The sequence below is a fragment of the Rhincodon typus genome, chromosome 2 (genome assembly GCF_021869965.1).
Source record: "Rhincodon typus isolate 14 chromosome 2, sRhiTyp1.1, whole genome shotgun sequence".
In the NCBI taxonomy this organism is placed as follows: domain Eukaryota; kingdom Metazoa; phylum Chordata; class Chondrichthyes; order Orectolobiformes; family Rhincodontidae; genus Rhincodon; species Rhincodon typus.
This window is the reverse complement of record NC_063333.1, coordinates 7,724,172-7,737,478: the sequence shown is the minus strand read 5'-3', so window position 1 is coordinate 7,737,478 and position 13,307 is coordinate 7,724,172. Positions and strand designations below refer to the sequence as shown.

At 41.5% G+C, this 13,307-nt stretch overlaps 1 protein-coding gene across 3 annotated transcripts in view; it reads right to left on the bottom strand.

Moving 5' to 3' along the window:
• The window catches only part of mindy4 (MINDY lysine 48 deubiquitinase 4), a 173,345-nt gene that overhangs the window by 154,782 nt on the left and 5,256 nt on the right, over positions 1 to 13,307 (bottom strand). For 2 of the 3 annotated variants that reach the window (XM_048616068.1, XM_048616073.1), the window contains exons 2-4: positions 8,392 to 8,511; positions 6,616 to 6,848; positions 4,244 to 4,520 (exon numbers count right to left, since the gene is read on the bottom strand). In XM_048616068.1, coding sequence (XP_048472025.1) covers positions 4,244 to 4,520; positions 6,616 to 6,848; positions 8,392 to 8,511 — 630 coding nt within the window. Of the gene's footprint in view, positions 1 to 4,243; positions 4,521 to 6,615; positions 6,849 to 8,391; positions 8,512 to 11,755; positions 12,249 to 13,307 lie in introns of all 3 variants that reach the window. The other variant, XM_048616079.1, reaches the window with a different exon arrangement.

The following is a 13,307-nucleotide window of genomic DNA, read 5'->3' as shown; positions in this document are numbered from 1 at the left end:
GCTCATGGGCAGGAAACAGTAAGTGGCAAGAAGGCAATAATGGCAACCTGTAACCATTCGGGTTCCACACGGATCAGTGCTGGGACCACAACTGTTTACAATAGATACTATTGAAAAAATGTACTGCAGCCAAGTTGAAGAAGATACAAAGCTAGGATGAGGGATCAGTTCTTGTTCCTCTTTTGTTTGTTATTTATAAATATGATTTGGATAAGAACGTAGAAGGCATGGTAAGTAAGTCTGTGGACAATACCAAAATTGGTGGCATAGCAGACAGTGAAGAAGGTTTTCTAAGATTACAAAGGGATCTTGATCAAATGGGTTAACGGGCTGAAAAATGGCAGATGGAATTCAATGTGGATAAATCCGAGGTATTGCATTTTGGTACAACAAACAAGGTTAGGCCTTATACAATTAATGGTAGGGCCTTGGGTAGTGTTGTAGAACAGAGGGGCATGGGGGTGCAGGTACATAATTCTTTAAAGTTTGCATCACATATAGACAAGGTGGTTAAAAAGGCATTTGGCATGCTTGCCTTCATTGCTCAGTCGTTTGAACATAGGAGTTGGGACGTTATGTTGAGGTTGTACAGGACATTGGTGAGGCCTCTTCTGGAATACTGTGTCCAGTTATAAGAAGGATATTATCAAACTTGAGAGCATTCAGAAGAGATTTACCAGGATGTTGCCGGGTACGGAAGATTTCAGTTATAAAGAAAGGTTGGATAGGCTGGGACTTTTTCTACTGGAGCAAGAAGGTTGAGAGGTGATCTGATAAAAGTTTATAGAATAATGAGAGGTGTAGATAGAATTAATGGTAGTTGCCTTTTCCGTCGGATGGAGAATTTCAAGACCGGGGGCACATTTTTAAGGTGAGAGGAGAGAGATTTAAAAAAGACATGAGAGGCAAACCTCTTACACAGAGGGTGGTTCACGTGTGGAATGAACTTTGAGGAAGTGATGGATGCGTGTACAATTACAACACTTAAGAGACATTTGGATAAGTACATGAATAGGAAAGGTTTGGAGGGAAACGGTCCGGGAACAGGCAGGTGGGACAAGTTGAATTTGGGATTACGTTCGGCATGGACTGGTTGGACCAAAGGGTCTGTTTCCGTGCTGTATGATTCTATGGCAGGTTGCAAGAAGGATACAAACAATTTACGGAAGGAGACAAAAATAGAAGTTGCTGGAAAAGCTCAGCAGGTCTGGCAGCATCTGTGGAGAGAAATCAGAGTTAACGTTTCGTATCGAGTGACCCTCCCTCAGAACCTCTCTCAGTTCTGAGGAAAATGTGAAGTTGTTCATCTTGGAAGGAGGAACAAAAGAATAGGATATTATTTAAATGGAGAAAAACTGCAAAAAGCCACAACACAAAAGGGACTTGGCGATATGTGTACATGAAACACAAAGCTAGCACACAGGTCCAGCAGGTAATCAGGAAGGCTAATGGAACCTAGGCCCTTTTTTAAGGGGGTTGGAGTATAAAAGTAGAGAAGTCTTACTGCAACTGTAGAAAATGTTGGTGAGACCACATCTGGAGGACTGAGAGCAGTTTTGATTCCCTTATCTAAGAAAAGATATTATTTCATTGGAGGCAGTTCAGAAAAGATTCACTCGGCTGACCCCTGGTGTGGATAGATTATCTTATGAGCAAAGATTAAACAGGTTGGGACTCTACTCACTGGTGTTTAGAAGCAACATATAGAGTTCTTGTTTAGAAGAAACATATAGAGCTCTTAAGGGGCTTCTCTTAGTAAACACTTGAAAGATATTTCACCTCACGGGAGAGTCTAGGACCAGAGGGCATAATCTCAGAATAAAGGAACGCCAATTTAAGACTAAGATGAGGTGGAATTTCTTCCCTGAGGGTTGAATCTCTTTGGAACTCCTTACCACAGAGTCCCTGTGTAAAATTAATAGATTCTTGATTGGTAGAGGAATCAAGGGCTGTGGGGAAAGTGGATGTGAAGGAGTGTCAGATCAGCCATGATTCTACTGAATGGCAGAGCAGGCTTAAGTTGCATTAAAACCTCACTGTTTCAAAGGGAATGGAGGAGAAAAATAAAAGCCAACATTGCAATTGTCTTCCCCATTACCCACTGAACTTTGATACTAGAAATTTGTACTTCATGGACAAGGACCCTCAAATCCCTCCTCTCTGTAGCTTTCTGCAGTCCTTCTCCATTTGAATAATATTCAACTCCTTTATTCTTCCTGCCAAAGTGCATAACTTCACATTTACCCACATTATTTTCCATCTGCCAATTTTTTGCCCAACCGCTCTCTATACTTCTACAGACTCTTTGCATCATCCTCACCACTTGGCTTCCCACCTATTTTTGTGTCATCCGCAAACTTGGCTATTGTATATTCATTTTCCTCATCCAAGTCATTAGTAAAGATTGTAAATACTGTGGCCTTCTGAGGCACTCCACTAATTACAGAAGCAGACACACTCGATGGCATAGCATGGGCTAGAAAGTCCGGAGCGGGACTCTAGCGGTAATATAGCAGTGAAGAAGGAAGGTTGAACTCTCTTTAAGTTAACACAGTGTGGAGCTTCAGAAAATGAAGAAGGGTCCCAACCCGAAACGTCAACTTTCCTGCTCCTCTGATGCTGCCTGGCCTGCTGTGTTCCTCCAGCTTCACACGGTGTTATCTCTGACTCCAGCATCTGCAGTTCTTGCTATCTCTCTTTAAATTACCTTGCTTTATTTTATTCCATGAAAGGTGTTTATGTAAGAGCAAAAGCGCACACTTCTCACTGCATTTTATTTTGAATGTACGTGACAATAAAGTATATTCAAAATCCATCTTAAAAATGCCCCCCATTATCCCAATTCTGTATTCTATCCACTATGCAAGCTAATATGCTACTTCCAACATCATGGACTCTTACCTTATTAAGTAGACAAATGTCTGATACATTGTCATACACCATCTGAAAGTCCAAAAACACTACATCTGCTGCTTCACTATCTATCCTGCTTATAACTTCAAAAAAATTGTAAATTTGACAGGCATGATTTCCCCTTAGTTACCGCTTTTGTCTCCTTCATCTTTTGAAGAAGAATTGGCAGTTTTCCAGTTCTATGAAACTTTTCTAGAATCGAAGGACCCTTGAAATCTACTATCTCTATAACTACTTCCTTTAAAATCCTAGGATGCCAACCTATTAGTTTCCCTCGGAGACATTTTCTTTAGTGATAGTTATTGTGTTTATTCCCTCCCCACATTTGGCTCCTTGATTATTTAGTATATTTGGAAAGCCACGAGTGTGCTATATGATGTAGACTGATCCAAAGAATTTATTCAATTCCTCTATTATTTTCTGGTTCTCCATTATTATTTCCCCAAACTCCTCCTCCAAGGGCCATATGTTCACTTTGGCTTCTCGCTTCTTTTTTTATATATTTAACAAAACTCAGGCAGTTTTTATTTTACTTATTAGTTTGCCCTCAGCATACATTTGCCTTACTTTATTAATTTTATGGTCTCTCTTGTGTTAACTTGTAAAACTTTCTCAATCCTCTGGTTTAGCACTAATATTTGCCACATTGTATGCTTTTTCTTTCAATATTACCCTTAACTTCTCTGCTTAACCTTCCTAGAATTCTTCTTCCTCACTGGGATAAATCACTGCTGAGAATCAAGGACTTTTTTTTTAAAATGTCTGCTATTTCTACTCAATCATCTTTTCCATAAATTCCTTTCCCAGTTCACACTCGCCAACTCTACTCTTGTCCCTATGCGGTTACCCTTATTTAAGTTTAGTACAGTTGTTTCCAAACCCAAGTCTGTCCGTCGCGAAATGAATTTCATGTTATAGTTATGTTTTCTAGGAGATCTTTTACTCTGAAGTCATTTATTAAACCCGGCTCATTACACATGACCAGATTCAAAAATAGTCTAATGCCTGGTTGAATTCACAACATATTGTTCTGGAAAACTGTAAAATACACGAGTTCTTCCTTAGAGCAACCGTTGCCAATTTCATTATCACAACCTACATGAAAATTAAAGTCACTCATGATACATGTACCACCCTTTTTAACATGCCCTCGTTATCTCTTGAACTACTGTCTGTCCTACAGGCTGACAAACTATTCTCACCAGTGTTTTCTTTCCCTTGTGCTTTCTTATTTTCAGCCATATAGATTCTGCATCCAATCCAAGATCATGCCTTGATACTTGATCCATCATGTACTAACAAATGCAACCAGTGAAGAGTGACTACCTACCTCCTGTACTGTGCGAATTGGGCCAGACATCATACCACGTACAATGCGACCAGATCGGGGCCTCTGTGACTCCATATTTGTTCCTCTGGCTTCCACAGGAAACACACCAGCCCTGGAAGCATCGGATGAAAGGATGTTAACAGGAAGGAGCCCCGGTTCACCTCCTGAAGGGCACCCATTCCTACCTGGAGATCTATCTTTCTTCTTGAGTGAACTCTGTAGAGTCTTGGTAGATGGTACTGACATGCAGGTTAAACCAGCAGAATCATTAGGGAACCTAGAAATTGAACAGAATTGTGGTTAGAAATGTTATGCTAATGATAAATAGTCAACTTTGATCCGTAACTTCAAAGAAAGAGCAGAGTGTAACTAATTGGGTACCTCTTCCCTTTCTGTCGGGTGGCAGTTATCATGTTCACTTTACGTAGGATAGCTCTTTGGTTCAAGTCCAGATGAAAGCATGCACTCAGATAATCCAAACATGTATGGCAGTGAAGCAACACAGACCAAAGTCTGTGTCAGGACCCTGCAGAATCCCAGGTGCAGAAGACTCCATGGAATTGTCCCGGAAACTGAAGATTTGAATCAGCAATTCCCTCATGCCTGGAGCCCTCCAAAACAATTCTGAGAGTTCTGCTTCCCTCAATAGGTTAGGCATTCAAAAACCTAGTCCACCTCCTGGTTGTCATTTAAATTGCCCCCTTAAGTCTTGCATAGCATTTAGCAATCTACCTGGGGTAACTGGTTAAAGAGTTTGGCTGTTAACTGAAAAGTTATTCGTGGTTCAAGGCCACATTTCAAATTTGGAATCTAGACAAGCAAATGAGGAAATAGAGGATTACATTTAGATGAGGAACAACAGGAGATACATTTCATCATAAATAGGACCATAACTGCATTTCTGCTTTTTCTGATGAAGGGTCTAGGCCCGAAACATCAGCCTTTCTGCTCCTATGATGCTGCTTGGCCTGCTGCGTTCACCCAGCCCTGCACCTTGTTGTCTCGGATTCTCCAGCATCTGCAGTTCCTACTATCTCCCATAACTGCATTGTGGGCTTTTGAGACAAATGACCTGTGTGTGTCACACATCCAAATTAAAGAGACAGCACAGATGTGAATGACTTCTGTGCTGTCTCATTCTACAAATCAACTTTTTAAGAACAAATTGCTGGATGCCAGCATCATTTTCTTCCAACTTCCACTATTAAAATGAGATGCAGTGATATAGAGGGTTAGTCTTATGACTCTCCTACAGAAATTTTCTTACAGGTGTATTTTTCAATAAACCATCAAGTGGCATATAATTACTAACAACTGCTTACACACTATGGGTTTATGGAGTAATAGTCAAGTGGATAAATATATGTCTTAGAAAGCAAATGAAGTTATAGGATCAGAGTGATTTCAAATTATCAAATGGGACACAATAGTTTTGCCCAACTGGAACCATGGAAACATTTTTAGAACGTGAAAAATTTTCCTTAAAAAGATACATTAATGAAATGGAATATTTCAACTACAGTTACCCTCTGTCACTGCTGCATGACAACATCTTCACTGGTTCATTGTTGTCCTTCAGGAAGGAAATCTGCTGTCCTTAGCCAATCTAGAATACAATATTGAATCCAGGCACATAGTAATTTGGTTGATGCTTAACTACCTTCTGAAATGGCCTTGCAAGCTTCTCAATACAAGGGCCAATTGGGATGGCAACAAATTCTGACATTGCAAGTGACTCCCACATCTCAGTGAAGAATACAAAATACAACTGAATTGGAATCAGTCAAATAATCAATGCCAGAGAAAGAGGATGCTGTAGTCTTTATGGCACAGGACTCACGACTCAGAGTTCAAATCCCACCAAAGCAGCTGGTGAAATTTAAATTCAATTAATAAATCAGGAACTGAAAATCTCTGTCACAGTGACCATGAGAACTATTTCCAATTCCAAAAACCTTTCTGATTCACTAATGCTCTTTCAGGAAGAAAAGCTATCATGCTTATCTCGGCTGGCCTACATGCGACCGTACATCTACTGCAATACGACTCTTAACTGCCCTGTGAAATGGCCCAGGAAGCCACCCAGTTAAAGAACAATTCGTACCAAATGCTGGCCTTACCAATGATGCCCATGTTGCGCTAAAGAATGAAACAAAAACCACTATGTAAATTCCCTTCTCTGTGCCGGTTCTGAGATTGTAATATTCATTTGGGATGTAATGGAGGTGGAAAGTGGCGAATTGGCTAAATAGCCCTTAATGCTACGATCATCCTGCAAGTCACTAAAGCCCTAAGTTAAGGCAGTCACATATTGAAGTCATTTTTCCAGAATCATAAAGCAATTATCATGCACCAGAATTAAATTTTTGTACCTGCAAGCCTCTGGTTTATTCAAGTCATGAAACGCTATACCACCACCTTTGTCCTCATCAGAGAGGTCATAGATATTTACGAAGGTACTGTCAAAACGCACTGATGCTGCTCTTTGGTTTACTATAGCTGGTGCTCGAAAATTGTCCCGTGCCATAATCTTTGTGTTCTCATTGCTGTCCAGGAAATATTTTGTGATTATCTCGAGCATTGTCTTTAAAGGCATCAATTGAGCCTGTAAAACAGTATTGAAATAAAATGCAAAATTCAGCAAAGTTGCTGAGTTAACAATCATTGCCAAGTACAATATTCATGGATCTCTTACAAGGAGTCATCCTGAAATAGTATCTGGCCTATACATATTCCTCAAATTCTTTCCTTCTCAGCCACTCCATTTATCTGCACCTTCTCCACAAGCAGTCCTAAGTTCTAGTATTCCTTCAACTACTTATGTTGTTATAACAATGAAAGGTCCCATGGCACTTCAAAGATGCATTATAAAACTTCTATTTACCACAAAATTTGAGAGTCAATTTTAGGACCAGGAGACCAAAGATTAATTAGCTCATCTTAAATTTTGACTGATGACACCCCTGAGAAGGTCAGTGCAATGTTTTTGCTATGTTAAAAAGTGCTTTCAATCACTCCCAAGGAAGCATGCCAAAAATTTATCAGCAACTACTCCAAAGCAGTGAAAGTCATCAAAGCACAATGAGTTCGAAAAATAACTTCTTCCTGCACCCACTCTACAAGGGATACAAAATCTGAATTCTGTTCAGTCCCTTAGTTGGTTAATCATTTTTGAATTATGATGGGGTAAACAAATCATTTGGAAAAGATGGCAGAAGAGTGGGAAACTGCAGTAAAAGAAGATCTCATATAGTATCACCAGATATAGTTTCAGCAAACAGATAAAACTTATAAAAACAAAGTTGCTGGAAAAGCTCAGCAGGTCTGACAGCATCTGTGAAGGAAAAAATTGAGTAGGGGTCACCGGACCCAAAACATTAACTCTGTTTTTTCCCTTCACAGATGTTGCCAAACCTGCTGAGCTTTTCCTACAACTTCATTTTTGTTCCTGATTTACAGCATCCGCAGTTCTTTCGGTTATTAGATAAAACTTATAACCACCTAAATGACAAAGTTCCAATTCCGCTAGAAAAGCTGCACAGAAAGCCCCTCTCTAATTTTTGTCCCCCTCAGATAAATTCACGTGAGGATTATCTACAACTCTATAGTTGATATGATTTTAACTGTAGCAGACCTTTAACCAAGGACTTGCTACGTACAAAGGTCTGCAACCAGGGGACACAGATATAAAAGGAAGGGCAAGTGTCAACAAAGGAATTCTTTCCCCCACGAATATTCTGATCTATAATGCACTGCCTGAAAGAACAGTGAGAAAAGATTCAATAGCAGTGGTCAAAAACGGAATTGGATAAATACTTCAAGAGGAGAAAAATTTAAGGCAATGGGAAAAAATAGGGTGAGTGGGGATAACTGGCAGGATCTTTCAAAGAGCTGGCAGAGACACAATAAGCCAAATGCCCACCTGTTCTGTGGTGTAAGATTCCATACAACCACATAAACTTGCTTTTGATGCTGTGCTAGCGAGAAATGTATTCTACTGATATCTTACAGGCATGGACAAGCCAGTTCTAATGGATGACTAAAACCTCAGTTGGCAAATAGTCTTAGCAGTACTGTTGCAAGCTTAAGGCATTACATGAAAAATGTCACTTTGACATCACTCAGCAAAAAATATAATTCCTCGTCACCTTGTTCTGTTTATAAAGTGATTCCAAATGGAGTACTTTTTTCAGCTCATTTCGGGTGTTAATACTGCCCTCTGTGCGTGGAAGTTCCTGGTCCATGGCAGAAATGGTCTTCTTTAAACCCTGCAGGATCAGGAAGGGAAAATCTATTGGCTATCAGCTGCAGAAATACGTTGCTTTCCTTCTCATTTAGAGAACGGATATGAATTCAGTCACACAATTATTTCACATGCAACTCCTAAACGTAACAACACCGGATCCAGTAGTGCACCAAATGCCTTTGCACATCACAATTTATAGCCAATACAATATTGCCACAAATCCCAAATTTCACCTCCCACTCACCTCCACAATGCTAACGTCTTGCTGCAAAGCACATGATGAGAAGCTATTCAAGGGAGGTTTCTCCTTCACACTCACTTTCAAAACAGCTACCACTAAAATGGCCTGTATTTCAGCAATTACATAACACTGTACAATCTCTGTACTCAAGGGAGGATATGTGTTTGCAGATGACACCAAAATTGGTGATGTAGCGGACAGCAAAGGTTACCTCAGAATACAACAGGAGCTTGATCAGATGGGCAAATGGGGTGAGGAGTGGCACATGGAGTTTATCTTAGGTGAATCTGATATGCTGCATTTTGGTCAGGCAAAATAGGGCAGGACTGACACACTTAATGGGCATTTAACAGTCTTGGGACTGTTGCCGAATGAAGAGACCTTGTTGCGCAGGCTCATAGTTCCTTTAAAGCGGAGTCACAGGTAGACGGAGTAATGGAGGCAGCGTTTGGTACGCTTACCTTTATTGGTCAGTGCATTGAGTATAGGAGTTGAGAAGTCATGTTGTGACTGTACAGGACATTGGTTTGGCCACTTTTGGAATATTGCGTTCAATTCTGTACTCCCTGCTATAGGAAAAATGTTGTGAAATTTGAAAGGGTTCAGAAAAGAATGACAAAGATGCTGCCAGGGTTGGAGGGTTTAACCTACAGGGAGATGCTGAATAGACTGGGGCTATTTTCCCTGGAGCACTGGACGCTAAGGGGTGGCCTTACAGAAGTTTATAAAATCACGATGGATAGGGTGAGTTGACAAGGTTTTCTCCCAGGGTAGGTGAGTCCAAAGCTAGAGGACACAGGTTTAAGATGAAAGGGGAAAGACTTAAAAGGGACCTAAGGGGCAACCTTTTCACACAGAGGGTGGTGTGTGTATGGAATGAGCTGCCAGGGGAGGTGGTGGAGGCTGGTAAAGTTACAACATTCAAAAGGCATCTGGATGGGTATATGAAAAGGAAGGGTTTACAGGGATATAGGCCAAATGCTGGCAAATTAGACTAGATGAATTTAGAAGATCTGATCAGGGAAGGAGAAAGCTAGCTGGACAACTTTGTTCTAGGAGGAGATCACAACCTTAGGATAGCATCTTCCGATTTGGTCAAATGGTCATCGACAGGAAGTTGTGGCTATGTGTATTATAGACAAGGTAGGATTGCAAGAGCCTCAGCATTTGTCCTACAGGTTTGAGGTGCTGCTCATTTGGATGTAGGTGATGGCTGTAGGCTGAATGCACTAACTCACCACGGCTCAGGAAGCTGTTTAAGTGGGAGGAACAAAATCCAATGCAAAAGTAGCAGGGGAAAGTATAGGACGGGGACTGATACTGTACTATGCAGCCAAAAAAATAAGTCCAGACATTTATGTTGTCTACCTGGTGCCAGGATTTGTCTTTTATTCTATGACACATTTGGTAAAAAAGAGGAGGACTTAGTCATTCAGTGCTACAAGCCTACTCTATCATTCAATATAATGTCAACTGATCCTTTATCTTAACTAATCAAGACCCTAGCTACCTGTGTCTTAAATACACTCAATGACTTGCCCCACAGTGGCAATGAGTTCCACAGATTCACCACCCACTGGCTGAAGAAATTCCTCCTCATCTCAGTTCTAAAGGGTCCTCCCTTCACTCTGAGGCTGTGCCCTCAGGTCCTAGTCTCTCCTATTATTGAAAACATCTTTGCCTTGTCCAGGCCTCTCAGTATTCTGTAAATTTCAATCAGATCACCCTTCACCTTTCTAAACTCCATTGAGTACAGAGCCAGAGTCCTCAACTGCTCCTCATATGACAAGTCCTTCATCCCCAGGATCATTCTTGTAAACTTCCTCTGGGCCCCTTCCAATACCAGCACATCCTTCCTTAAATATGGGGCCCAAAACTACTCACAACATTCCAAATGCAGTCTGACCAGAACATTATACATCCTCAGCAAAACATATTCTAACCCTCTTGAAATGAGCATTGCATTTGCCACTGGCAACTAAACTTGCACGATAACTTTAAGAGAAATCTGAACTAGGACTCCCAAGTCCCTTTGTGCTTCAGATTTCTAAAGCCTTTCCTGTTTAAAAAATAGTCTACGTCTCTGTTTGTCCTACCAAAGTGTATAACCACACAATTTCCCACATTGTATTCTATCCGTCACTTCTTTGTTCATTCTCCTAGCCGACTCCTTCCCCCCACTTCCTCAACACTACCTAGCCCTCCATCTGTCAATGGATCAGATGGAAGCACTGCAGTCTTCCCACATCAAGTTGTGAATGGTGGTGGACAATGAAACAATTCACTGGAGGTGGCCAAACAAATGTACCCATCCTCAGGGATGGAAGAACCCAGCACATCAGTTGAAGCATTATTGAAGCATTCACAAGAATCAAAAGTGCCAAGTAATGAATAAGAGGGCCCTGGGAAACAGAGGCACCTTGGAGTGCGTGTACATCGATCCCTTAAAGAAGCAGGAACAGTGGATAAAGTAGTTAAGGTAATGAGATAATAGCATTTATTAGCCGAGACACGGAGTTTAAATGTAGGGAACTGTATGTTGGAACTGAATAAAAATTTGGTTAGGTAACAACTTGAGTATTGTGTGCAGTTCTGGAATCCACATTATAGGAGGAATGCTATAGCACTTGAGAGGGTGCAGAGGAAATTTATCAGGCTGTTGTCTGGACTGGAGAGTTTAGGTAGGAGGAGAGAATGAGAACAAGCAGCAGCAGGGGCTGTGAACCAAACGGTCAGCAAGAGAAAGGGCCCATAACGAACAGGGAAGGTCAGGGAGCAGTATCTGTGTGGTAGGCAAGGAGGAGAGGCAACCAGCAACAGGTAAGCAGAATGCTAACATATTTCTTCATCTTTTAAAATTTATTTTGTTTGTAACTTATTTCGTTTAACAACGTAGCCATTGTGCAATGTAAAGTACTTCAATTTAATGGGTAGTTTTTGAGGGAGGAAGGGATAAACCAGGCCAATGAGTCTAACCTCGGTGCTAAGGAAACAATTGGAAGAAATTCTGAGGGACAAAACTAACCTGAACTTGGAGAGGCACAGATCAATCAAGAACAATCAGCATGGTTTTAAAGAGGAGGCCAAAATAAATAAATTTTTTGAAAAGGAAACCAGGTGGGTAGATGAGGGAAACGCATTCAACACACTCAGCTTGGACGTCAGCAAGGCTTTTGATAAAGAGACTGGCAGTGAAGTTAAGAGCCCATAGGATCCAAGGAAATTTGGCTAATTTTAAGGTCGGCCCAGGATTCCAACGGCCCGGGTTAGCAACGTCTTTGGGCCTGGTGGTCCCAACACAGAATTCCTTCTATGGCGTCTTCCGGCCAAGGATTCTAACAACCTGGGCATGGTAGCCTGCATCAGCGGCGGCTTCAGCTTCAAGGTGGGTCCTTGAGACGGCTTGTAGTGTGGTGGTTCAGCCTGGGATTCCAACAGCCTGAGATCTGGCGGCTTCAATGTCAGCTTTCTGCAGCTGTGGAGAACGTGGTACCTGTCTTTTTCTCGACCTTCGGAATCTGAGTCATGAATTGAACAAAGACGGACTTTGTCTTAATTTTCTTTAATATATGATTTCTATTATTAATATTGATGCTGGGGTACGGCGACTTAAACACTTTTACTGTACTTTTTGTATAAATACAAGTAATAATAAATTACTATTCTACTATTCTATTCTAACTGGATACAGAATTGTCCGAGTGGCAGGAAGGAGAGGGTGATGTTACGGGGTGATTTTACAATTGGGCACCTGTGTCCAGTGGGGCTCCACACGGATCAGTGTGGTTGTGGTATAAGTAATTCGGACTTCAAAGTAGGAGAGGTGATCATAAGTTCATGAAAATTGGTAGGGTTGTAAATAGTGAGAAGGATAAATTGGTTGATCAGATTGAGATGTATAAAATTATAAGGGGCATAGACAGGGTTGACAGGAAGAAACTTCTCCCCTTGGTTGAGGGAATAATGAATGGGGGCATACATTTAAGTTAAGTGGCAGAGGTTTAGAGTTGATATGAGGAACAATCTTTCCAGCCAGAGTGTGGTGGAAATCTAGAACTCTGCCTATATTAGGAAGGTAGAAGCAATATTTAGATGTGCATTTGCCATGCCAAGGCATACAAGCTGTGGGTCAAGCACTGAAAAATTAAATTAGAATTAATTGTGCGCTTATTTCTGACTGGTGCAGAACACAGGCCTCAATTCAATCCTCCATCACCAACCTCCGGTCCTCTCTCCCCATCCCACGTTTTTCTCATTCCGAGTCTCCCTCCACAACACCCTCTTTCATCCCTCTTCCAACCCCTCCAACCCTGGATTCTCTCCCTCACCACTTCCCATCTCTCAATCCTCCCTCAACAGCCCCCTGCCTTGACCTCCACCTCCCAAATTCCCCCTTTCCCGTTCCACTCCCCTTCTTCTTCAGTACACCTCCCTAACGTTTTGACCTGTCCCTGTCCAATCTCCCTCAGTCGCTCTCTATTCCCTAGTCGACCCCTCTCATCTCGCCCAGCTCCCTCAAACCCTCTCCTTGTCCTCCTCCCCATTTCGTGGAGGCCCCCCCTCTCTCAGTCCTCCCC